This window comes from Amblyomma maculatum, chromosome 3 (genome assembly GCF_055883805.1).
Source record: "Amblyomma maculatum isolate TAMU_Amacu chromosome 3, ASM5588380v1, whole genome shotgun sequence".
Classification (NCBI taxonomy): domain Eukaryota; kingdom Metazoa; phylum Arthropoda; class Arachnida; order Ixodida; family Ixodidae; genus Amblyomma; species Amblyomma maculatum.
In genome coordinates this window covers 105,309,568-105,336,621 of record NC_139346.1, presented here as the reverse complement: position 1 = coordinate 105,336,621, position 27,054 = coordinate 105,309,568, and the positions used below count along the sequence as shown (strand labels likewise).

Below are 27,054 nucleotides of genomic sequence, written 5' to 3'. Positions count from 1 at the left end.
GCAACTTACAACTTTGGCTACGTGAGGTTTAGAGAAATTAAGGCATAACAATGGTATGCACATTGCAACCAAACATATCAGTATTATGCACTGCAGCACTCGCATTATCCTGTACGGGCGTAATATGCTTAGTATCTGAAAACTACAATCTAATTACCCTGAAGACACTATGTTCTGCAAATTTCACGGAATGCTCTCCGCACTCCTCACAGTTTGTGACTAAAGAATACGAAATTAATCCTTTCTGACTCGACACACAAATTCATCGCACTTGACCCAGAGAGGCTTCACGCAAGGACGGCGCTTCATTTTTACCAGCAGCAACTGCCTGACTTCACCTTCTGCAAGGCGAAGGCGACTATCGTATTCCTTCAATATCCCTGCTCTTGTGCCAGCTGCATTCACTTCATCCGCAATCTTCCAAACCTCATAAACCCACCTGACATCGTGCCGCCCCATAAATTTGGGCTTCGAATTGCTGTATCGGTATAACGCCGCTCGCAGCACTCTACTGCTCTACAGCCGTTCTGTATTGATTCTTCTCGTTTTCTACGCGCGCGAGCATGCAAACACGCTTCGTCTTTATCAGAATTCCGCCGCACTAAAAACAATAGAAATTCTGGCGAATGTTTACAGCCCTCTAAAGCATTGCATAGTACTCGAACCTTACGGGAAGTCTGATTTTTCATGTGTGCTTCTGCGGGGCGCAGGAAGAGTAGACGTTGCTACAGTTGAGGCACATGTGGGTTGAAGAGTGCTGCTTGGTTCTATACAGGGCGAAGCCGAATACAAGGAATAGAGAGCATTTGGGCTAACATGAGCAGAATTAGTGTTAGGCGAGGTTAGGCTTAATGGGGTTGTTGAAATTTGGTCCATGTTTCCGAAACGTGAACTGGTCGACACTCGAATGCAGTTTGTTGGCGGAAAAATTTCAGCGAAGACAGCCGCCGGAGTATGAAGGTTAGCGCTGAACAACTGCTTGCCTAACAGCCATAAATTTTGATGAGTGCCACACACGTCCGTCATCCAGCAGGTATGAGGCGGGCCCATGTCGCTCCACAACTCTTCGAGGTTCCCGAAACCGAACCGCCAGCTTGCGGCTCGCTTGCGAACGGTCAGCTTGCGAACTCGCACGTAGTCACCAATCTGAAAGTCCTGGTGCTTGGCGCCGCTGGTCTGCGTAACGCTTGTACGTGCCTTGATTCTCCTCCAACCGTTGGCGTAAGAGCTTAAGCGTCTTTTAGGACTATTCGAGAAGCACTGATCCGGCAGGCCCACCACGTTGTATTCTTGCGGGGCATCCAGCCATGAAGCAGGATAGCTGGGGCGATTTCTTTCGTGGCATGTGGCGTACAGCTGTATACACGGAGGTAGTCGATGATAGCTGTACGTAAGGTAGGTCGCTCGCACAGAGTGAGCTCGATATGCCTTGAAAACCCCATTAAATCGCTCCACAAATTTACTGGCTTGAGAGTGGTAAATCGAGGAGTAGCAGTGGTGTATTCCCCGTTCATGAAGAAATATTTGAAAATCAGTGGATACACATTGCAGTCCATGATCTAAAAATCTCTTGACAGTAACTCTCACGAGCGAAGATGCCAAGAAGTTTTTAATTATTGCAGTTGTGATAGTATTTGTAAAAGAAATCTCCGCCTACTTTCCGTAGTACTCAATGCGCGTGATCGTAAAGCGACAGTCGCTAGAAGTTTGGCCGAAAGGTCTCATGATGTCAATTGTATGTTTATCCCTAGGCTTTTCTGAGAAAGCAACAGGTAGCACTATAGAAAAAGAGTGGAAACCTGTAGATTTGTAGCCCTGATGGAGGAATAATTTTCGACTTCTTGACCGGAGCAATTGCACGACTTAGATATAATCGAAATGGCCCACTGCGCCGCAATGATGACACTTCCGTTTGCGGGCTCGGCATACAGAGTTGTTCGCAAGGTGGGTAGTAGGCCGGCAGTGATAGCACGAGTGCACCGGAAGTACACAGGAAGGTAATTGCATTTGCTGCCAGAGGTCAGAGGAGCCCTTTCGGATGTGCGCTCGCATCCTACACACTGTATTGGAACTACCTCTTCAAAGATCTTTTTGCTTCATGAGAAGATTGCTCGCACTGTCAAGCAAGGGCCACAGCATGCGACAGAGTCAAATAACAGCCTTTTATGAAAAGGCGTTCATACAAATGGTGATTAGTGGTCTTCTCCAACAGCTGGTCTCGAATCAAGTCGTCCGCAAGGTTCCCAGTCCCGCAAGGCTGCGAAGAGCAGTGAATTACTCATTACCTGTCTCTCCTGTAGCTCGTACTCGGCGCCAAAACGGTAGCGTGCAACGATCACATTTACGAAGGGCTTGTAGTGCGTCGCTAGTATGCAAACTGCCTCGTTGAATTCGTCATGGCGTGTGAGGCAGCAGCGGTCGGCGCTGAAAGGTAAGATGGCGGTAATGTATATAAATTCGGTGACCGTCAAGTCCCAAGTAGTTAAGCAGGGTGGCCTTTCGCCGGTCTGAAAAAGTGTAGAGGCCCCAGACGCCAGCATGTAATTGTGGTACGCCCGCTACCATTGCTCCCACGGAAGGGGAGGACGATAGGGAGTCGGCAGGAAGGGCGGCGGCGGTTGAAGTCTCGAGAAGCTCATGAGAGCTGTCAGCAGTCCAAGTCAAGGCCCTGATTTAAGTTGATATCCTTATCGCCAAAATATTTTGTACCGTAATAAGACAGCACGCAGCAATCGACTGCTCTACAGCCGTTCTGTAATCCTTTTTCTCTTTCTCTCCGCGTGCGTGCGTGCGCGCAAACCCACTTCGTCATTATAACAGGAAATGCAGTTGAGATAGCCTTGAAAACCATTAATGAAAAAATACAAACATACCTGCTTTGTAGCCTCTATCAGTTTAGGCTTGCATTTTTGTGCCTTATCTGCAAGAAATAAAATAAGAGTACCACTGTTATATAAACCAAATGTCAATGCTTCTGTTATTGCTTCCAAAGTAAAAAACTGACAACCCTTTAAAGACCTATGCATTCATTCGCGCGAGTAGCACCAGAATGTGCGTTCGCCCAAATAGCATATAAGACCACTGTGAAAACGATTCATCTTTCAATATATGAGCGTACTATGGAGTCATTGTTGAAATATATAACAAAAGGTTCTACCTCTTTTTCAGACAGGTGTCCATTCATATAAGGCTCTTTAATAAAAAAAGAATGACCTTTGATGTACAGTAAAGAAAAGTTGTTCAAGCGGTGCAGCCAAGTTTTATTTTATGTTAATTGGCGGACAAATGTAATTTTGGAAGGGGCGGCAAAGGTGCATAGGGTTTCGACAACTTTTTATTCCTTGCTGACAGCCTATCTTATGAGGCATTCTATTATGGTGCAAGTGACTTAAACACGGCAACATTAGCCCAGAACATTTGAAGTCTTTGACTGCTGACAGGGTTAAAAACTTTCTTGGGCAGGGCATCAGTATTCAGTAGCATCTGTGTATATTTTGATCCTAGTAACCTTCTGGCATTAAATATATACAGATGCCACCGAAGACTGAAGCCCCAGCAAGCGATATTTCTTAACCGTCTAGCAGTCTAAGGCCAGAAACATTACTGGCATATGTTGGCACGTTTAACTCCCTCCACCATTAGCTGGCTAGCAGTGCATGTACTTGCCATGAAGATACATAATTTGTCGACAGGAGACAGTCACACGTCAATCGCTTTAATAGAGGACAGACGTAACATAGGTGCCTCAAAGCATAAGCTCTATACTTCTTTTTATGTACCTCTGAAATGAAAGGGGTCTCCTTGCGCATCTCTCAAACTATTATGTTGGCATGGAAACGCGGCAATCGACTTTAGGAAGCCAGGCCTCATAGACACTTGTAGCTATAAACTACCATTAAAATGTAAGCATCATAACCCTAGTTAGCTTCTGCAAAACAGAGCACAGCAGCTTCCGCATGCCAATCTATCATGCTTTAGCTTTCCACACCAAAATGGTAAAGTAAAACAAGTGAGCAAAGAAGCGAATTTCGATAGAAATGATGGCGCCTCCACACTGACAGCCGAAGGCGCCCATGCACTCCAGAGTGCTACAAGGACTTCACTAATTACGATGGAATAGACAAGCAGATATGAATTTGGTGGCTGCAGATGAGTACTTCGATTTTTGTGATTTGTGTTCGACAATTCTTTCTTCTCCTCTTTTTTTCCGCTTTTCAGGCGTTTAGGTCCTGAAGCATCATATCAGTGGTGAAAATGAATGACCTTACTTAAACTCACCTTCAACGCAGGATCCATTCTCGCATATACCGGCTCGCGTTGGTGCTTTATATCCTGTAAGAAGTTCTCCAAACCATTTGCGCCGGAGCTGTAGGAAAGAACTTTCAATAAATATTTACAGAAGAGCCTGAGACATCAGCACATGCAAAAAAGAGCAGTAACTTCAGTCAGTGTCAGCGCTTTACTCGGCATTCGGAATATCTTCTAAATAATGACTCTCCATTTCAAGAGTTCAATTAGCAAAGGAGGAAGCTCACCCTTTGGACTAGAAATTAAAAACCACTAATATGAAACTACAGAATATATGTAGCTCCGTTACGTTGCCCCGTATTCAAAAATGATTAAATCTGTGATTGCAGCGAAATCAAACACTCAGTCATCGTCGGTTGCAGATGCTATTCTAGATATAATTTCCTCTATGGCCTATATTCTGTGCCGCAAAATGTCGAATTGTTTTCTAACATGTTATGCTATATAGTATCGAGTTCGCGCGCATGATGCTTTAGCTGAGTACTTGAAGAAATGCGCTATCAAGGCTATCGAGAACGCTGGTATTGCCAGTGAGTGTCTTAAGAAACAACACAAAAAAGAATATGTAATCGGAAAACAAAATGACGAAGTTGAAGCAAAACCAAAACATAGAAAAGAGAGAGGGAGAGTCATCTTTCTTGCAGTTTGGATTTTCTTAATTGGTTTCACCGCGCTAACACATTGACCGACAGAAAAGGCAAGAAAAGACAAGAACGACAAAAAAGTACATCGGGCCTTACTGTTCCTAACCTTCCTCTTTTACCCCGCATTTACTATTTTGTCCACTGCATCGCACAACAAAGGTCACGCACAATGACACTCACGTACGCCTTGAAGCAAGGACTCGCATCACCAGTGCTAGAGGCGCTTCTTGGAAGAATGGCTCCCACAGAGAAGACGGCCAGACGCTTGTGTAAAATCCTTCAGGCCGAAAGTTGGCGACAGATTCGGTTCTACAGACAGAACATTCAAGTGATCTGCGAAATGACTCTGGACAAAAGGGCGTGCAAGTCCATGGCTTGGTCTTTCTTCGGCCTCGCCGAGTTCCTTGGCGAGAAAAACTGGAAGGATTCGTTCGCGGCGCTTCCAAGGAAGGGAATGCAGAAGAATGGGAAACAGGGCCACATCAACCTGTCCGGAATCTAGGTAAATACAAAAGTGAAGGATACCCTTGACAAGGGTCCTAAGTTTGCCGTGCAGGTCCATGCAACGTCAACCCAGCTCCTGGGCATGGTTCATTCTGTCGCAAATAGAGTACAGGAAAAATTTAGACCTGCCGTGATTGATGAAGGTGTTGGGGTAGCCAGGCGATACTCCCGGCCTCACGAAGGTGGGCGCCTTTTCAAGGAAACAATTTATTTTTTCAAAGACAATAACCTCACGCTTCACCTTTCGGACAAGACGGGACAGTTCGTCATTTTAACAAAACAACAGTTCGTGCACAAGGCACAGGAGGCAATTTTAAAGAACTTTGAAAGGATCTCATCCGGGACAAAAAAGGTTAAAAGCAGGAAAAAAGAAGCGGTTAGCCTTTGCGAAAAATCTGGCCTGGAGAGCTTAGCAAGGGAACTGAAATCAAAAGGGAACTTTGTCCTCGACCATTCTACACAGTAAAGATCCATAAAGATGGCAACCCCTTGCGGATGATTGTGGAAGACAAAGAAACCTGGCAAAGGAGCGTGGCACGATACCTGCAACAGCATCTCTGTACTTTGGAAGTAGATGACCCGTACAGAATACAGGGATCTGAAAAAGTCGTGGACTTCCTAAAGAAGGCCGCAACGTTAGTTGCCTCTCCATCGATGTTCAGGACATGTACTACAACATCCCAAAACCTGATGCCGTGACCGCCGTCGAGGAGGCTGTGGAGTACTTTGGACCCACAAAATTCCAAAATCAATGCGGTACTAGTGTTCGTGCTTTTTTAGACTTGCTCCAGTTGTACTTGGGATCTCTGTTTGTCGAATTCGAAGGGAACCTTTTCGAGCAGCGCACTGGGATCTGCATCGACTCCTGCTTGGCGCCGATTTTGTCTGACCTGTACATGGCAAAAGGAAATAGGGCATTGAAGCACCAGCTCGAATCCCTCGGAGTGCTTGCATGTTTCCGTTATGTTGGTGATTTTTTGGTGTGTTTTTCTGGTGATGCAAGCAGTACTGTAAACCCCAACTTCGTTATTAATTTGTTTGAAACGGCGTTCAAGGGACTAAAATTCTCGTTTGAACTGCCTGAACAATCGGTGATTAGGGTTCTGGACCTCGAAATTCATAAGGGCCTAGAGCACACGTGTTGGCTTTACAAGACAAAAGGAGAGAAAGCGATTTTAAGGTATGATTCTGGACACTCAAAATTAATCAAACGGTTCATCGCTAATACATGTATAATTCAGAGCATCAGGAAGTCATGCGTGCATAAGGTAGAGCAAGGAATTATCCAACAGGTTGCAAGGTTAAAAGATAGCGGGTAGCCTGATATTCTCCTGGCCTCGATTTCAGAAAAAAATCCTAAAAACATTGACCGCAAAAAAATAAAGAAAAAAATGACCCTGGAGGTTCCAAGAAGATCACGCGTCCGACTGTCATCCCGTATGTACACGGAGTACCGCACGGTCTAAAAAAGATTGCAGGCAGACACGAAGTTCCCGTGGTGTTCACGGCACACAAAAAGCTATCGGGGTTGTGCGCAAAAATAAACAGACTCGATGAAACACCCAAACTTCGTTGCACCACCAACCATGAGAGGAAACACGTCGAATGCGATACAGGCGTGGTTTATTCCATTCCCCTCTCATGCGGATTGAAGTATGTCGGCCAAACGGGTCGGTGCATAAACAAAAGGCTAAATGAGCATGCTATCAATTGCAAATCAATCGCGCATCCAGGGAAGCTGGCTGCGCATTGCCAGCACTGCAAATGTAAGCCTCAATTTGAAAAAACCGCTGTTATTTCGCATTCTGATAATAAAACCGAAAGAGAGATCACAGAAGCGTTTAAAATCAAATCCGTCAGGGCCGATATGTGTATCAGCAACGTATCACTGTCGTTGTCTGCGAAAGAAGTTGATTTGCTTAGATTATCGCGAAGAGTGTGTCTAGCTGTATGCCTTTGTTCCCTGCGATGATTGTTTCCTCATGTTTCCTCGTTGCTTATGTTTGTTTGATGACGACCACGTTGTGTGTATAAAATGACTTCCGTTTCATCCATTAAAACCAGTTGTTAGTTCGCGCTCCGTGGTGTTTGTCTTTTCTGTCGTTCAATGTGTTAGCGCGGTGAAACCAATTATGAATAACCAACTAGGCCCAATTCTCGCCATTTTAGTGGATTTTCTTCTTTCACCCGTCCACTTCACAGGCATTTTTCTCTGCTTCGTGACATTGTTTATGCGGCTTTATTCTCAATCTGGAAAAATATTACATCTTCTGTTTTCGTCTGTTTTGTCTTAGGCTGCAGCATACTGCAGGCGATTAACAAAGATAAGTAGGAGTGCATATAGATCCTAGGAGTACGCAGATTGCTGAATATGTGCATGTTAAGACTAAATTTGAGCGTGGACTGTAATATGCCTAATATCATACCGGTCACAGATTGCCGAATAACAGTCTGGGCTGCGTACGACTATAACGATGTTTATTCTACGGTTTTATTCTACTATCTTTAAATGTTATGATTTAAGACGTCTGCTTCGTTGCAAGGGGGCCTTTGTTATAAAATCTAACTTGCTGGAGAACGTAGTGCACAGAAACAAATCACACAGCACTTGGTTCTTAATTTCCCTGAAAAAAGGTAACTTTTCTTTAGTGCCTTCTTCGACGCGTTTAAAAAAAAAGGAATAGCTCGACGTACAAATAGTATGACCAATGCGATCCCATTTTACTTTTTCTTCAGCATTTTATGTTAGCAAATCTGAATGAAATTAGTGTTTACGAAATATTCCAGTGTTAGTGAAGTTTGAAGTAGGATTTTTATGCATTCACAACCTTATTAATAAAAAAAAACTCTAACAAACGACAATAAATTTCAGGGTAGGCAGTGTATTCACTGGCGGTCACATTCAGATATTTTGAGTTTCTCTTCCGTACAAGCTCTAACATTTAATTTTTGATCTGATATTACGTTTCGGTGCACCAGCGTGCGTTTCTCGGTGCACTGTCTGTAGTGTTGAAATCCTTTGCATTAGGAGCCTGATCTTTTAGCAGCCTCTATATGTTGACACGAACAAACGGACAAGCAAAATGCACGAAATACTCACAACACACGGAGTTCCATTTTCTGCAGTTCTTGTCTCCCCAGTGTTGTAGCATAAGTAGGTACAGACGGGAAGTAAGTGCTAGAGAAACGAAAAAACAAAAATGAAGTACGTCGTTTATTACTCTTTGTGCTGAAGCTAATCATAGAGTGCCATTTAATGCCGTATATATTGGACCACAATTAGTGAGAAAATGCTTTATTCAAACAATCCATGAAACCTAGCCCAACCCTGAGCATTACAATTATACCTTATAGAGCTATGAATAGAAAACATACTTATTTCCAACATATTTAAAAGTCTAGCACTTCTTTGCATTCGGGAATCGATGAACACGAGTACAGTTCTTTCATATTAGATGACGTACGAATTTTACGATAAATTCGTAGCCGAAATGGAAACTTTACTTCAAAAGAAATAAAAACAGACCGCGAAATATTATTACGTAGGCAATACTACGCCAGGTTTCTGCCCGTCGCGTAAACCCGGCCGGTAGCCATGTTTGACCTTTAGAGCGGCCCCAGATGAGGCTTCTCATCAAGCCATCGGATAAATCCGATCAGTAACCAAGCCAAGTCGCAGAAGCAGCAACAGCAGAAGGAGGAGAAGAAGAAAAAAAAAGGAAAAGAAGAACAACAACAACAGAAAGAGAAGACGATGAAAGAACAGAAAGAGAAGCTACGTCGGCTTTGCTTGCGCAACCTACCGGGTTAACTAAAGCTAGACTACAGCTAAATTTTATTATTGAAGCTTTTATGATAAAGGCAGGAATAAGGACGAAAATGATTGTGGTGATGTCCTCAGTCGCAATGCAATTCTCACGGCGGAGAATTGGCCAGGGTCGAGCGCGCCCAGAAATACGTTTGCAGAAAAGGAATAAAGTTTTTGTATAGTTTGGTGCCTTAGACTAGTACTTGAAAATAAAGCTATTCTACTTTATTACGACATGTTCCAAGGCATAAAGATTCAATTTTATCTAAAGCTGCTCTGACAGTAAAATAATAACATCAACAGAAGCCCATTAAAGGCTGCATTTGTGTTACATATTGCTTGGCGAGAGGTGATGGCGAAAAATGTGCATTATACATCACCTCGTCTTCGAGAACTTCACGTGGTAGGGTAATACAAGAGGCGTTCACGGCACTCTGACGGGATTCTTCGCCTGGAGAAAATTGAGACACGGTATGCGTGAGCACTATAATGTTTTCCAATGCAGACATGCGGCTTTTCAAAAAGGTTATTAGCGCGAATTAAAGGGTATGAAACATGAAAAACAGTACTTCTCTCATGTCTGTTTCTTCCTCTTTTGTTATAACAACTTTGCTTTCATATACACATTAATCTCCCATTCAACCAACTGCCACAAAATAAAGCATTGCAGGCACGTGTAATCGTTGTATCTGTAAGATATTTCACATTATATACGAAACCATGAAAGCATATTAAAAATATCCTTTTATCCCGAACTAATTTGAGCCCTCTCTCTAGAAAGAAGCGACCGCATGCTAATATCGTAGCTGCAAATTAAGTTGAATTTCCCAAAACCTAATGCCGGTCACCTGCCTTGGCTCTGATTAATATTTAGCCAAAGATTGTAATAGAACGTTTTTAGCATTAATTTTAAAGTGAATTTTGCCAGAAGGCCAAAGGATTTACTCCTCGTTGGTTGTATCACATAAACCACTTCAATATCTCTGCCGCTTACTATTAGTTTTTATAGAAGGCATTTCACTTTTTAGTCTATCGCTGACTTTCTGCTTTGAATATTTTTTATCATTACAGTAAGTGCTTATTTTTGTAGCATAGCTTTTCCTCATAACAAGGTCAGTTATCGAATTAAATGTACGAGAAAATTTCCTTCTTGCGTAGAGGAACCGATGACCACCATTGAACGGAGTTAAGGAACAGCAACATTCAGGGGATTCGAAGCTCGCCTAATAAGGGACTTGTATGCTCCCCAGGACGCTTCAGTATCACACATAACATAAATAATTTCTTCATTGCCCTTGAAGGAACGATACAATTAGCACAATGAAAAGCAACATACAGGACCGCACACTGACACACGCAGATGAAGCCTTTAGGGTAAGAGCAGAGGTATACAAGGAAGCATCAAATGAAGAGATGCAAGCTTAAGACGTCTCCAACCCAGGTTTTATTGCAGCTGGGAGTCTATATCCGCAGCACAGCACAAATGTAGTTCTTGGTAGATACAAAGAAGGGTAATCAGTGCAGGTCACCTTATATATTATGAGGCAATTATGTTTGCAAGCACAGTAAAATCGGGTTCTTCATGTTCTGTTCTTCTGAAGCTCTTCGAGGTGCTCGTCGATTTGGCGGGCGACGTGTAAGCTCAAACACAGAGAGATGACGGACGACGAATTTGGGAGAGATGGGGGGGGGGGGGGGATAGTAACAGTAGAAAAAACTTTATATAACAAGAACAAGAGACAAGCAAAAAAAGTGTGTTTACAAACGACAGAGAGGCAACTACCCTTGACAAAAGAGACTGATTTACGCTACACACTGCCCCGCCAGCAGGTGCATTATTTGAAACATGAACTCATAACTCCGTTCGTCCCTTCGTCCAAGCCGGCACCTGCCTGCTACCGCTACTGTAGCTTCGTTAAAAACTGGTGATCTCCACATGCCGCGCTCTCAACCGCCGCCGAAACTTCTAGACGCAGAAAAAGAGCGCAAACAGTCCAGCGCTTCAAACCTACACTCCTCTCCTCCAGCTCGCTAGAGAAGTTTGGAGTTCTCTAAAACCACAAAGCCATGCACTGCACCTACGCGCTGAGCCTTCTCTATGACACGAAGTGAAGAGGACCGGGTCTAGCGCTGTTGGATGCATGCATGGGCCGGCGTGCTTTCTCTCCCATGTCGACGGGGGCGAGGAGGCGCAATGCTGTGGCCAGGATTACGCAATCGCCTGCGCTTGCGTCTAAAAATTTCATCATCTTTCCATCTTCGCCGCTTTCTCCGGCATGCACAAAAACATATGAAAATGGACCACCGCAGTCTTAAGGGCACTATTATATACTTTGCTGAAAATGGCTCAAATTTGCAATGTGTGGCAAATATTTAATTTCAGAAAATTCGCGGCGCTCCCATAGAGTGGTTGAATTGTTGGCAGTGCCTTAGCAATAAACTGCTCCTTTATTATTTGAGGACAGTATAAATTATCACTAGATACCTTTACGGACACATTCAGCTTTATGCTAACATCTTAGGATATTTAAACACTCTGACATTTAAATTGCCCGAGCTTCCAAAGTTTATTGTTTGCTAATGAAGCCTGCCTGGCACCCCGAATAAGTAATTAGGACTTTCGATGGAAAGCCAATGAGGTAGGTTTTAGGCAACTGTGTCGAAACTTCTCTATATTTTTAGATACTTTGACAAACATATCATTCGAAAAACTAGGTTTTAAGCAACTGTGTCGAAACTGCTCTATATTTTTAGATGCTTTGACAAATATGTCATTCGAAAAGCTGAAACACATCTATCAATAACCAATGTTTTCTCATAACGTTTGCCCTTGTAATAAAATTACGTTAGACTTCCAATAAAAATATTTAAGCGCGTTGCGATATTTAACAGTGAACACCTAGGGACCCTGCCGAAGAACAAACTGCAGCTGGTGATTTTTATGTCGGCTAAAGCAATCAGTAGAGGCCGCAGCAGCCCCTTTTCGATGGAAAGGAAATAAGAGCGACAGTGTGCTGAGCAATGTCAGTGCGCGCTCAAGAAATCCCTGAGGTCGAAATGACTGGTACCCTCCACTATAGCCTCCCTCATATGATCAGTCGCTTTAGGCAGTTTAACCCCATTCCCCCACTTCTACTGCTTCTTCTGAGCATTGTGTTGTCAGGTGCTTGGTCCCCATCAGGCAGAGTTTATCTGCCTTTTGCCCCTGTACCTGTTACATTGTCTGATTCAAAATTTTCTTACGACGGGGGTTTGAAGTCGGAGCGCTGCACAGGTCGAGGAGGCAAAGAATTCAGCTGGTCAAAGGTTACGAGTCCGGCATGGCACGAGAGTCTCCTCGATCTTCTCAACGTCCTTTTTCCTTTCTTCTTCTATGTGTTTTCTCGTCTTCAGGATTGCTACCTTCACCCCCGGGACAGCTGAAGCCCTCCTTGGTGGGGGAGTTAGTCGTTCCCACGGGATTGACATGGCGTTATCGGGGAGACATGATGGAGTTCCTTTGTAGCTGAGCGACGACCAATTGCGGTCATGCGTGTGATTTCGTAATTCAGGTCACTGACACGGTCGAGGACAACGTAAGGGGCAGCGCAATGCGCCAAAGTTTTCTGGGCTACACCACGTTTGTCGAGAGGTCGCCAACGCCACACTACGTCACCAGGTAGGTGCGTAAGACACTTGGCGATGCTGTCTGTCGTACCGAGCTTCGGAACGCCCTTGCAAAGTCAGAATCGGCAAACGGGCGATATGGCGCGCTTCTTCGGCCCGACAAAGAGTTTCGGCGATGCAAGTTTCTTCATGGACGGAATAGGGAAGAATGGTGTCGAGGGAATACCGAGGCTCACGGGCTTAGAGAAGAAACCTGACGACCTATAGAGGCCATAGAGAAGAAAAAATGGGCTGTACCGGGTCGTCTCATGTGTTTCAGTGTTGAAGGCAAATGTTATAAACGGCAGTATTGTATATCAGTTCTTGTAGTCTGATGCAATGTACATAGAGCGCATGTTGATGAGTGTGCTGTTGGTGCGCTCCGCCAAACGGTTCGTTAGAGGGTAGTATGGTGTGGAGAGTCGAAAATGTCACGAGCACAAACGGAGAAGCTCCTTCACGACATCTACCGTAAACTGCCGACCTCCATCACTGATGATCACTCGCGGAGGTCCATGGCGCAGGATGACGGAACGAAGCAAGAACATGGACACGGGGTTAGCGGTAGCTGATGGAGAGAGCGGTTATTTCGCAGTAGCGGGTAAGGTAGTCGGCGCAAACCACGGTTGTGCGATTTCCATCGGAAGATTTTGGGAAGGAACCCATAAGGTCGATTCCAACTTTCTCAAATGCACCATGTGGTGGAGTCACTAAATGCAGCAGGTCATGTGGCGTGGACATAGGACGTTTGCGCCATTGACACTCAGTGGAGCTCGTCACATATCTCTCAGTCATCTGGCGCATCTTCGGCCAATAAAGCCTGTCGCGGGCGCGATGTAGGGTTCGTGCATAGCCCAGGTGACCGGGAGTGGGGTCGTCGTGTATGGCACGCAGGATGCACGAGCGGTAACTCTCGGGAACCCCAAGTAGAAAATTCGTCCCCGTGCTGGAGTAAGCCTTTTTGTACAGAACGCCATCACGGAGGCAGAATGGGCTGGGAGCTGTGGAATTCCGCGCCGCGTCTCTTGCGCAGTCCGCTGAGCCGAGCCGTCAGGAAACTCGAGTACAACGGAGGAGATGTAGTGATTGAAGTCAGCAGAGTCGCATTCGGTCGTATAAAGTGGGATGCGTGAAAGGCGGTCTGCATCGGCATGTTTGCGGCCACTCTTGTACGAAACAGTGAAGTGAAGACGAAGGGCCCAGTGTTTCAGATGACCAGATGAACCACAAAGGTTGACAAGCCAGCACAGGGTATGCTGGTTCGTCACAACCGTGAAATGGCGTCCATATAAGTAGCCATGAAACCGCTGAACAGCGAAAATTACAGCGAGGCACTCTTGCTCCGTAATAGTGTAGTTACGCTCAGGTTTGCTGAGGGAACGGCTTGCATACGCAATTACATGCTCACCGGTTGCCGAACGTTGCACAAGCACAGCACCAACACCAATCCCCCTTGCATCAGTGTGGACCCGTCGGAGCAGAGAGGTTGAAGTGCCGTAGTATGGGATGCGACGTAAGCAGAATCTTTAACTGGTGGAAATACGCGTCACAATCTGAGGTCCAGTCGAAAGGACGTCTTTTTGTAGAAGGGACGTCAGAGGATAAGCGACGTCGGCCAATCTTAGGATGAATCGTCGAAACTAGGAACCCAGCCCCAGAAAACTGCGTAGCTACTTTTGATTCTGGGGTCATCCAAATGCTGCAACTGATGCCGTCTTCTGTGGATCTGGCCGAACTCCAGCGCAGTCGACGAAATGTCCGAGTACCAGCGTTTGACGCTCGCCAAAACGGCACTTTTTAGAGTTCAGGACAAGGCCAGCCTTCTGCAGGCAATCTAAAACAATGGCGAGTCGCGTGTTATGTTCTGTAACAGTCCGGCCAAAAATAACAACTTCGTCTAAATAGCACATGCAGATTTCCCACTTGAGGCCACGCAGTACTGTGTCCATATATCTTTCAAGTGGCCGGCGCATTACATAGGCCGAAGAGCACCATATTGTATTAAAATAGGCCGTCCGGCGTAACAAATGCACTTTTTTCTTTGTCAGCGAGTCCATCAGAATCTGCCAATACCCCAATAGCAAATCAGCCGAAGAGAATTAAGATGCAGAGAAAAGGCAATCTAAGGCATCCTTCATGCGCGGGAGAGGATACACATCCTTTTAGTGATGGAGTTGAGGCGACGGTAGTCGATGCAGAACCTCCAAGTTCCGTCCTTTTTTTTCAGTATCACGGATAATCGCAAGGACTGGAGGACTCCTGAATTACACCCCTGTTCAACATGTCTTTAACTTACTCGGTGATCACCTTGCGCTCTGACGGCGACACGCGGTACGGCTTCTGGCGGATTGGACGGGCAGGTCCCGTGTAAATCCTGTGGCGTGCACGTGATAGCGGGAAGTGTTGAGTGCCGTCGAATTGTTCGAAATCAAAGACGGATATGCGCTGGGACATAAGATTCTTGAACATCTGTCGTTGTGAGGTGTTCAGCTATGTGCTGATCATCGGAAGAAGCATCTCATCAGCAGGTGAGTTAGTAGCGGGGTTATCAAGGGAAGGAGTAATGAGAGCCACATAATTCGGGAGAGCTGCGCTACATAAAGCTAGTTTAGAGCCCGCTGGAAATCCAACCGGTTCCGGTGAGCAATTTATAGCCCACAGTCCTATACGGCCCTTTTTCACGACAACCAAACAATGCGGCACTAACACATTTTTCATTATGCACTGTAAATTAAGAGGCGCCACTGTAACCTCAAAAGAGTCAGTAATAGGACGGGAGCAGGGCACCTAAACGCACACTGCAGAGTGTGGCGGTACGACGACTTCATCACAAACACACAAAACGTCTTCATAATTTGACGTCTCATCTAAACGTTTACGTGGAAGAGAACACCTAACACTTAGCTCGCCCGTTCGGCAATCAACTGTAGCGCCGTACATGCGCAGGAAGTCAATTCCCAAAATTATATCGTGTTTAGATCAGGGCAGTGCTGCTAACTCTGCCGGAAATACTGCGCCCCCCAAAAAAACTTTAACGCTGCATACCCCAACCGGATACAATAACTTTCCACTTACTCCATAAAAATTGGCAGTTTTCTCCCAAACAAACATAACTTTGTTCTTCGAAAGGTTCTTAAAATTTTAACTCATTACTGAAACTGTAGCACTAGTGTCTACCAACGCCATCATAGGTAAACCATCAACAAGCACATTATTCTTGTTCTTTAACATGCACACAGACGAAGGAATAATGGGCAGCAACGCACATTGTCCCGCGACCTCAACTCCATTGGCCGCGCTGGCAGATTTCCTGCGTAGGTGGTGGAGTTCGGCGCCGTGGTGACAGGGAACGGCGCACAGGAAATGACGGAGGCGGTGCCCCACTACGGTCAGACGCAGGAGAATGGCTGTGGAGCTCTTCGTTTTGAAAACGGCCCTTCCGGGAGGGATGTTGTGGCCGATAGCTGTTTGTGTAGGGCTGGACGGCGCGTCACTTGGAAGCCGTCGGAGGACTCCTTAACTATGAGCGCCGATTGCAGTAGCGGGAAATGTGACCCGCGACACCACACCAGTCGCACTCGGGAATGGGTCGATCAAACAGCTGCGCTTAATTGGCCTGTTGCAAGGTTGGACGCTACGAATATTGAAATCTAGATTCCTGATCAACGTAGCGTTCCCGTGGTAGGCGTGGTGCGCGGTTGGAGTAGGACCGAGGATCTCTGTGCTGATAAGAGAATTGCGGTTAACTCTGGTTGGGCCTTGGTCGCGAGGTGTCCAGGTCTTCACGGACGGCGAAGTCGGTGTCATGGGCTGGTATATAGCTGGAGGTTGGTGGGCATGTCCGTGAACGGGCTGAAAAGCGTATGCTTCATCCGCGAAGCCAGGGGGAACCCGGGCAAGCAGCTATTTCGTGAAATTTCTTAACGATTTCACGAATGGCGCTCAGGAGACTTGGAGATGGAAATTCTTCGACGCTGGCCACGTTCGTGACATTTGCCAGTCGCCCAAACGTCGGTGTAATGCGGCGTGCCGTGAGGGCCTCAAATATCCGGCAGTGTCGAATAATGTCAGTGAACGAACTGAAGTTGTCTTTGCCAGTAAGGAAGTGTTAGACGTCTTCTGCAATGCCCTTGAGCAGATTGCTTATCTTGTCTTCCTCGATGATACGACATTCGGTGGTCTTGCATAATTTCAGTAATGCCTCGATGTATGCGGTGCAAGTCTCACCTGCTGCCTGAGCTCTCTGAGCAAGTCACTGCTCAGCCTGCCCTCCACTTTACAGTCAGATTGCAAAACATTCTTTGATAGCTTCTACAAACCCGCCCAAGTGGTCAAAGAGGCTTCGTGGTTGTCGTACCATATCAGGGCGGTCTGCGTCAAGAATACCACATTCGCGAGTTTATTCACCAAATCCCAGCGGTTGAACTAGCTCACACATTCAAAATGAGTGAGTCACTCATCAAATCTTCCCCTGCTTCACCGGGAAAAGAACAAGTCTCTCTAAGCGGTAGCGCCGCGTTTTTGGCAGTGGCTGGTATATCACCAGACGGGGACAAAATGCTTCGCGTTGATGTTTGGGACTGCTCAGTTGTCTGCTGCATTCTCTCTCTCTCTGAGTTCTCAGCCTCCTCAACGTGTGCAGCGCTCCGACGTCAAACCTTCGTCGTAACAATATCTATCTATCTATCTATCTATCTATCTATCTATCTATCTATCTATCTATCTATCTATCTATCTATCTATCTATCTATCTATCTATCTATCTATCTATCTATCTATCTATCTATCTATCTATCTATCTATCTATCTATCTATCTATCTATCTATCTATCTATCTATCTATCTATCTATCTATCTATCTATCTATCTATCTATCTATCTATCTATCTATCTATCTATCTATCTATCTATCTATCTATCTATCTATCTATCTATCTATCTATCTATCTATCTATCTATCTATCTATCTATCTATCTATCTATCTATCTATCTATCTATCTATCTATCTATCTTTATGAAATGGCTAATAATGTCAATGCGTACAATAATTTTTTTCTCTCGAACTTCACAAAACATGACGGTAATCTCCCAGAATTCATTAGCGATCCATTATCACGCATCGAGCCTTTAATCATATCTGATGCGGGAATTCTCAACCTCCTACTCATGCTCGACACCACAGCCTTGCGGTCCAGGTGGCATTCCCAACGATTTTCTGAAGCGATATGCTAAGTGGTAATGCAAATACATACATACATACATACATACATACATACATACATACATACATACATACATACATACATACATACATACATACATACATACATACATACATACATACATACATACATACATACATACATACATACATACATACATACATACATACATACATACATACATACATACATACATACATACATACATACATACATACATACATACATACATGCATACATACATACATACATACATACATACATACATACATACATACATACATACATACATACATACATACATACATACATACATACATACATACATACATACATACATACATACATACATATATGCTTATATAAAACAAAGAAAGTTTGGCAGAAATCACGTTCAATAACTTTTCCCAGAAACGTACGAGAATTTCCCGCGTTCGTACATAAGGTATAAAATTTGCGCTCTATCACTGCTTTTTTTATCGAGATTATGGATAAAAGATCGGGACGTATTTTTTAAACTGAAGAATTCCTTTGGGCCTCAAAAGCTACTGAATTTCCTTTCGGTCATACTCAGTGCCTAACGACTCTTACTCTGAAGCACACGTTAAAAGAAGGGTTCTGTTGTACAACTCACCTGCTTCTAGGCAAGTACCTTCGACGCAGTGGCCTGTACGTAAAACCCACGGAGTGGACAGCCTCTCAGCAGATGTCAACTCGTACTTGAAAAATAAGAAACGAGATTTAAATCTCTGTTAAAACATATTAGATGATATTCCTTAAGAACATGCACTTTATTTACCGCAGTTTAAGGTAAAATGCTGCTGCTCGAGAGCACGGTTATATAAAAACATGGACCACAGAGCTCCCGATCTGGATGCTAGAGAGCCAATTTCTACAGCTTAAAATACCATTTAGGTAAAAATATCAACAAGGATTGTATGCGACTCTTGGTAGGCGGCATTCAGGCAACATTTGGTAGATGACCATTGGTAGGGCGACTTAATATTTCATGCTTACATTCACACAGTGCTACGACGAATTCACATAGCGACAAGACGAAAGCTTTTGTTACTGCGCATGCGCGCTGTACTGTATATGTGAATGCTGCGCGAGGAATAAATATTTGGTCAAGTGAGCGCTTTAGTTCCTGCGAATACGTACTTTGCTGTAGACGAATACACTTTTTTTAAAATTCGTTTTTTAAGCCTGCGCTTAAGGCGTCTCCTTCCTTGTCGATATTCGACGTCGAGACGTGAAAATTACGAATAAGAGACCAAAGCATTGCAACGTACCGCTCTACCGACATACAGACAGACACAAGGCAGGCAGGCAGGCAGGCAGCTAGATAGATAGATAGATAGATAGATAGATAGATAGATAGATAGATAGATAGATAGATAGATAGATAGATAGATAGATAGATAGATAGATAGATAGATAGATAGATAGATAGATAGATAGATAGATAGATAGATAGACAGACAGACAGACAGACAGACAGACAGACAGACAGACAGACAGACAGACAGACAGACAGACAGACAGACAGACAGACAGACAGACAGACAGACATAGATAGATAGATAGATAGATAGATAGATAGATAGATAGATAGATAGATAGATAGATAGATAGATAGATAGATAGATAGATAGATAGATAGATAGATAGATAGATAGATAGATAGATAGATAGACAGACAGACAGACAGACAGACAGACAGACAGACAGACAGACAGACAGACAGACAGACAGATAGATAGATAGATAGATAGATAGATAGATAGATAGATAGATAGATAGATAGATAGATAGATAGATAGATAGATAGATAGATAGATAGATAGATAGATAGATAGATAGATAGATAGGTAGATAGATAGATAGATAGATAGATAGATAGATAGATAGATAGATAGATAGATAGATAGATAGATAGATAGATAGATAGATAGATAGATAGATAGATAGATAGATAGATAGATAGATAGATAGATAGATAGATAGATAGATAGATAGATAGATAGATAGATAGATAGATAGATAGATAGATAGATAGATAGATAGATAGATAGATAGATAGATAGATAGATAGATAGATAGATAGATAGATAGATAGACAGACAGACAGACAGACAGACAGACAGATAGATAGATAGATAGATAGATAGATAGATAGATAGATAGATAGATAGATAGATAGATAGATAGATAGATAGATAGATAGATAGATAGATAGATAGATAGATAGATAGATAGATAGATAGATAGATAGATAGATAGATAGATAGATAGATAGATAGATAGATAGATAGATAGATAGATAGATAGATAGATAGATAGATAGATAGATAGATAGATAGATAGATAGATAGATAGATAGATAGATAGATAGATAGATAGATAGATAGATAGATAGATAGATAGATAGATAGATAGATAGATAGATAGATAGATAGATCAGTTCGAATCAGTCGTTCAATCATGTCTGACTCTTCGTAACCCTATGGACCATATCGCGCCATGCTTTCCGATCGCTCACTATCTTCCTAACATCACATAACTTCATCTGCAGAGAGGGCCACTATAGATCGCCCTCTATTCGCACTATATGTCCTACCCATGCTCGTTTCTTCTTCTTGATTTTACTAGAAGGTAAGTAACTTGAGTTATTTCTCTGGCCCACTCTCACGTTTGCCATGTCGTATTGTTACCCCTACCATTTTATGTTCGAAATCTCCTGTTTAAAATAACAGGAGATTTCGAACCAGAAACACAAAACGTTTCCAAGCCATAGCCGTTTAGCATAAGGACACAAAGGAAGGACCGCACGTTTTATGCACTCGGCGCTATGGAGTGATTAGTTTGTACATTTCCTTTTAACGCGCAAATTATGAACAGTATTAGAAGCAAGCCGAGTGATTATAACTGTATAAAACGCTCAAATCTCACCTTTTCGTTCACTGGCACCGTTTTTCTCGGACATGAGTTTTCTCCTACAGAATTTGGAACCTCAGCTTCTGTAAGCAGGATAGACCAAAACGTAAGCTGAACTATATCCAAAATGCGATACAAAGGCGATAAAAATTTGCATTGTTTTTAATTCCCTGCATATACTAAGGCAGAACAAGCGATCTTGACTGATTGTAAAATATAATTGTACTAAAATTTGTCTTTTGTGTAAGCTTCCCTCATACATTATAGTAATGAAGAGAGCTCAGCAATATATCTTGTCACGCGAATGAATACCCTGACAAGTGAAACTGAAACTTATTTTCCTTCGAAGTGGAAAGGGGTGGAACAAAAGCGAAATTATCACTTTACGTGATTCGAGCCCGCTTTTATACATTTTTACGCAGGAACACTGACATGTAAAACAACGAAATTACAATAATATGGATAAACTATAATGCAGATTCTCTAAGCATAACATGTCAAGCAAATCATATTTCTAGCGAAAGAAGAAAACACCATTAATTTGTACATATAAAATCAACAATGTAGCAATTAAGCCGGTTGACAAATTTAAATACCTGGGTGTAGTAATTGACTCGAAGCTAACCTGGAATGCTCATGTTGAATATGTCGTTTCGGCGTCGCTAAGGAGACTATGGCTACTTAAACACCGGCTGAAGCATTGCACTAGTAGGACTAAACTCGCTGCCTATACGACACTCATTAGACCATTGCTCGATTACGCCGATGTTGTGTGGGATCCCCACACAAAAACTGCCATCAATAACATTGAAAACGTGCAAAAGAAAGCCCTTAGATTTATTTATAATACTTACAGTAGAAGAGCCTCGGTCACTGAACTCAGAACACGGTCCGGCCTCCCAACATTAGAATTTCGGCGTAGACTACATCGCCTACAAACGTTGTTTAATATAGTTAATAAACAAACAAAAATGGATTCCGACATCTACATCAATTTTAATAAGAGAAGAGAAACAAGAGGCAAGCATAGCAAAACAATTGTGATGCCACAGGCTAAGACTAGCGCTTATCGCTTCTCGTTCTTCCCTCGAACTATAGCAGAGTGGAATGCCCTACCGCAAGAAGTCGCCAATATGACCTCGGTCGAATCCTTTGCGTCTGCTGTGCACTCTTTGCAATGAAGTATGTTAATTTTAGAGTGTCCAGACTCCTGTTTTTGCAGTTTGCAGATGTGTGTGTGTGTTTTTTTTTTTTTGTTCTTTTTAATGTTCTTTTTTGTAATTTTGTATAAGCTGCTTTTGCCCGCGCAATAATCTGTATTGCAAGTCATTTCCTTATGTTTTCTTGTCACTCACATTCTTGTTTACCTTGATTTGTAGTGCCGACTGTACTTACTCACTCCTGCTTGGACTGCCAAGAGGCAGTTGGCAGTATCAAATAAATAAATAAATAAATAAAATAAATAAGAAATACAAGGATTTCTTGAGCATATAAAGAAACCAAAATATGCCTAATACAGTTTAAAAAGAGCATCATTACATACTTATTAGCAAGCATAATAGTCTCTCCTTTTTGAGCACAAATGATATTCACAGTACGGATCGTAACGCTTTCTGTATGTATATTGTGTTTTTGAGGGTAATTTAGCAAAGGTTGGAAGGAAAAGTTTGAACATTTGACAGCTGAAAATTGTGCGTAATAATGGAACTTTCACATTTATGGTGACCGCGATGTGGATCTATCGTAACTTTGACTGGATTGGAAATAGTTTGAATAAGGACTTCATTGTTTTGGACATTTAGCTAATATCACTTTGTTGATATATAAGAGTAAAGGCTATGAAAGCTGGGGCAGAAGTCAGTAGGGCACTAACAGTACGTGTCATCCATTTTGGATCGGGGCACTTCTTTGTAGCAATAAGTTTGGAAGCATTTTCATGAAGTTGACCTGAAAAAATATTCTAGTCATCTGACGGGAAAAATCACGCAAAAAGGAGAAGCGGCCAACAAAATCTGTCACACAGAGGTCCGCTAAATCCAGAACTCATATGCCGGTGAGGTTCTAAATTGGATGCCCAAACAAAAATATTCCATGCAAACATTGAATGTAGCGCAGCGTATATTTCATTACCTAGAGTAAACATATTTTATTCACATAATCGGAGTTCAAGGTCAGGAAACGACCAAAACATCAGACCTAATGCGGTATAAAAGCCGTAACTTGCCGCTCAGCAGCCGGAAAGCATTACTTGCAGTAAGCTGCACTTGATCTAAATGTACAATGTGGAGTGCTAAGGTAAATAGGAGCACACAAACTTTTGGCACGGATGATCGGGGGTGATCTCCGGAAAACGAACCACGGGTATACAATTTGTAGCGATATGCTTAGGCGGCACAGATATACTAAGGTTGTTATCAATGAAGCTGCTTTCAATATGCAAATAAAGGAGCATCATGAAGATAAAATTTAAAGCAAGCACTTCAGCTTCATTACCCAAAACAGAGAAACAATGAATAATGTGCTTTACGAAACAGTCAAACAAAGTGGCGAAAGCCTTCATAGCGCATAAATTGATCCGGGGTTTGAAAATTTATCATTAAAAATTCTTCCAGTCGAACTGTTCACGTCGCGTAGTTGCACACCTCCAGTAAAGGAAACAATAAATATGGTCGCTCTAGATGACAAAACAGGAATAAACGTTCAACACGAGTACTTTCATAACATTGATCTGAAGTAAAGCAAGTTGATAAAGAGAGAGATTTAGCTTGATGCAGACATACTGACTTAGACGTATACCAGTTTGCAGGATCCCTCCTGCGCAAACACATTTATAGGGGCGAGTGCAATCGCGGCTACTGCGCCTGCGTCGGAGAGATACCGGAAAATGGTATACGACTACGTCAGTACGTCTCCGACAAGCTGAATCGCTCTAAAATTTGAGAACATGTACATACAAACCGCACAGAAACGTAATGGGCCGATGATTTGCACAGGATGCAGCCCTTCTTTATTAGTGCTTCTGGGAAATAAAATTGTCTGAGTTTGTATAAAAGGCCACGTACCGGCCTCTACACGAAAAAAGATCTTGAAGAGACGCAGCTATAGTGGAATGAAGAGAAGCAGCTGTAGGGAAGTGAGGATAAAATAAATGCAGTGTAAAGGTTGAGGGTCGCCGGAGAAGGGGTAGGCAGCGAACGCGTTGGTTAGATGGCATCCTCGAGGCACTGCAGATGAAGTTATGTGATGTTAGGAAGATAGTGAGAGACCGGAAAGCGTGGCGTGACATGGTCCATAGGGTCACGAAGAGTCGGACACCACTGAAAGAACTAAACTGAACTGAAACTAAAAGTTTTTATTAGAACCTCCATCAGTACCACGTGCTTTTGAAAGAGCTAACTTGTCATTCTGTAATTCCATCTCCAGCAGAGGAAAAGCGCCGCCTGTATATTTATTTTTTTAAAGCAATAACATTCTGAGGAAGATGTCGAGAGATGTGAAACGTTCGATAATATCGATATTGTTTGTATCGAGAGTACAAATAAACCAAGTCGTTACTAACGAACAAACAAATACAATTTTTTATTAGCACTTGTCATTAAGATCATATTATTAGCATCATCATCAGAAGCAGCAGCTGGCTTATTGCAGCAACTACACCCAAGGTCTTTCTCATATCCCTCCAATTAACCCGGTCTTCTTTCAGCTGCCAACACCTAATCTCTGTAAACTTCATAATCTCATGTACCCCACTGGCATTCTGCTGCCCCGGCTGCTCCATTAACCTGCTCTTCAAAATTCAATCTGCTGCTCTAAGCAACGATCGATTACCTACCGTTTCTACTGTAAGTCTAGTTTTATGTGCATTACTTCTGGATATTTTCCAGAATATCAGTAACTTGCACGTCTTCCCTAAGATATTCGCGCTATTCTTCTGCCCTAAATTAAGAGCTATCATTTTGTGTCGCCTAGCCCTCCGCGTTCTCGGAAGTCTATGTTGAAACCTTTAAGTCAGCCTCCACCTTTCTGACCCGCAGGTAACACTAAAATACAGCGCTTACATACTCTGCTCTTGAGAGACACTGGTAAACTGCAATTCAAGACCTGATCCTACCTACTGAAGGTGCTGCAGCCCAATCTGATTCTTCGAGTTAGTTGTGTATACTTGTGTAAGACTGGGTGTGACAGCATGTCGTAAATAAACACGTTCGCTTATCCTTTCAAGCACTGAACCACTAAAGCACTAATTTTAAATTGCTGCCCCTTTCTGAGGCTGCTGAAATTCTCTCGTTTTCAACACAATAATGATAATAAGAGGAACGTTTCATATGTTGTCAAGAGCTGGTTGGCTGTTGCTGAAAGATTATGCCACGACGGGAGAAGAAAGTTCTCTGGTTGCGTCGATAAGTTGCGTGGTGGCATAATGTGGTCCTGTAATGCTTAGTCAGGTAGACGCGATGCCGCAGCTTGTTAGAATAATGATACGTATAAGTTACCACAGATTTCTCGGCTGTACAGCCGGTGCGCCGCCATTCCTCACAATGTGTTTTCCAACACTATGGACGAACTTGCCGAATACGGTTGCAGGAAAGACACAGAGAGAGAAGCTTACAGGGAGAAGAACAACGCTCTGCACGCGGCACGCGGTGAGTTGGTATATTGTAGCGTTTAAAGTCCTAAACCGACTCAGACTATGAAAGAAGCAGCAGTGGAGGGCTCCAAAAATTTTAGCTAACTGAGTTTTTTTAAAAATGCACTGACAACTCACCCCTTCTCTTGCCCTTATGCACTATACTCGGACCAGTCTTCGTAGCCTCAGTCAGCATCGCATGCAGGTGGCCACACCAGACCCACCTTTTACGAGAAGAACCCACCTCACCCGAAGTCAAGAAGTCTTTTTGAATAAGCTCATCGCCCATGCGGCTTACACGCCACGTATTATGGCCCGCTGGCGTCAGTATAAGGAGAAAATGATTACGTGCCCCAACTGTACGACTCTAACCTGCGGCGGCATATCTCATTTACTTTGGGAATGCCCTGCTTTTTCTACTGGACGCCCCGAGATCGAACCCTACCGCCTGAACTACCGTTCCCTTCTAGAAACTGATGCAAACACACAGATGATATTTGCCAAGTATGGCTCGCTTAGTGGCCTGGTTAGAGCAATGTGATTCGTGTGACGACCTAAACAATGAAGATTCTGTCTACTCCCCTTTATCCCCATCCATGGCCATGAGCCTTCCAATTCAATAAAGGACATTCAATCAATCAATCGCACAGCACACGAGCGTCTACCTTTCCACCTCCATCGAAAGGCGGGTGCGGCGGCCGGTATTCGAGCTAGCATTCTTAGACACAGTAGTAGTGCACCCTACTCGCTGCTCCTCCGCAGTTGGGGACACGCAGCGAGTTGTAGAAGACTACTCCTACGATTAGTGTGAAGATATTATACTAGATTATACGTTGATTATACGTGTATAAAAGGAGGAATGCGCAAGTGTACTCCTGTCGCGAGTTTTGCAATATTTGCGTTTATTCATGGAAACTTCATAAGCGCCTGGAGACGTTCTTCATAATCTTTTCTACATGGGCGATGCACAATTGCAGTGGTATTTTGTGCAGCAAAATGTTCTCGAACCTTCTGGGCATTTCCACACGGTGCTTCTCAGCCGGCATTTTCATCATCGGGGCAGTTTGTTTTCAACGTCGATCATCCCCGGCAGCGTATCTGCTCTGTTCTCATGCGTCACCTTTACGGGTATATGATGTGTTTCTAGGGCAAAAGAGAATACGAGACCATCCTTCGGGCTCAGTCAGTGGTGCCGCAGTTACGCTCAGCCATCTGCAGCTTAAGATCACCTGTTTTTCAAAGAGTAGAAAACGATATCAGATATTTACGATTTCAAAGTGAGATTTTAGGAGGACACCTCGCCCACTCATGTGGCGTGTCGCGGAGAAAGAGTAAAAAAAATGAAATTATAAAATGGT

The 27,054-nt window shown here is 43.4% G+C and overlaps 1 protein-coding gene across 1 annotated transcript in view; it reads right to left on the bottom strand.

Moving 5' to 3' along the window:
* LOC146195481 (uncharacterized) overlaps positions 1-20,833 on the bottom strand; it is a 37,689-nt gene extending 16,856 nt beyond the window's left edge. The window contains exons 1-6 of the mRNA XM_084596812.1: positions 20,825-20,833; positions 18,767-18,851; positions 9,645-9,715; positions 8,557-8,634; positions 4,279-4,366; positions 2,874-2,920 (exon numbers count right to left, since the gene is read on the bottom strand). Of these exons, the coding sequence (XP_084452938.1) occupies positions 2,874-2,920; positions 4,279-4,366; positions 8,557-8,634; positions 9,645-9,715; positions 18,767-18,851; positions 20,825-20,833 (378 nt within the window). The remainder of the gene's footprint in view (positions 1-2,873; positions 2,921-4,278; positions 4,367-8,556; positions 8,635-9,644; positions 9,716-18,766; positions 18,852-20,824) is intronic.
* Positions 20,834-27,054: the final 6,221 nt, after the last annotated feature.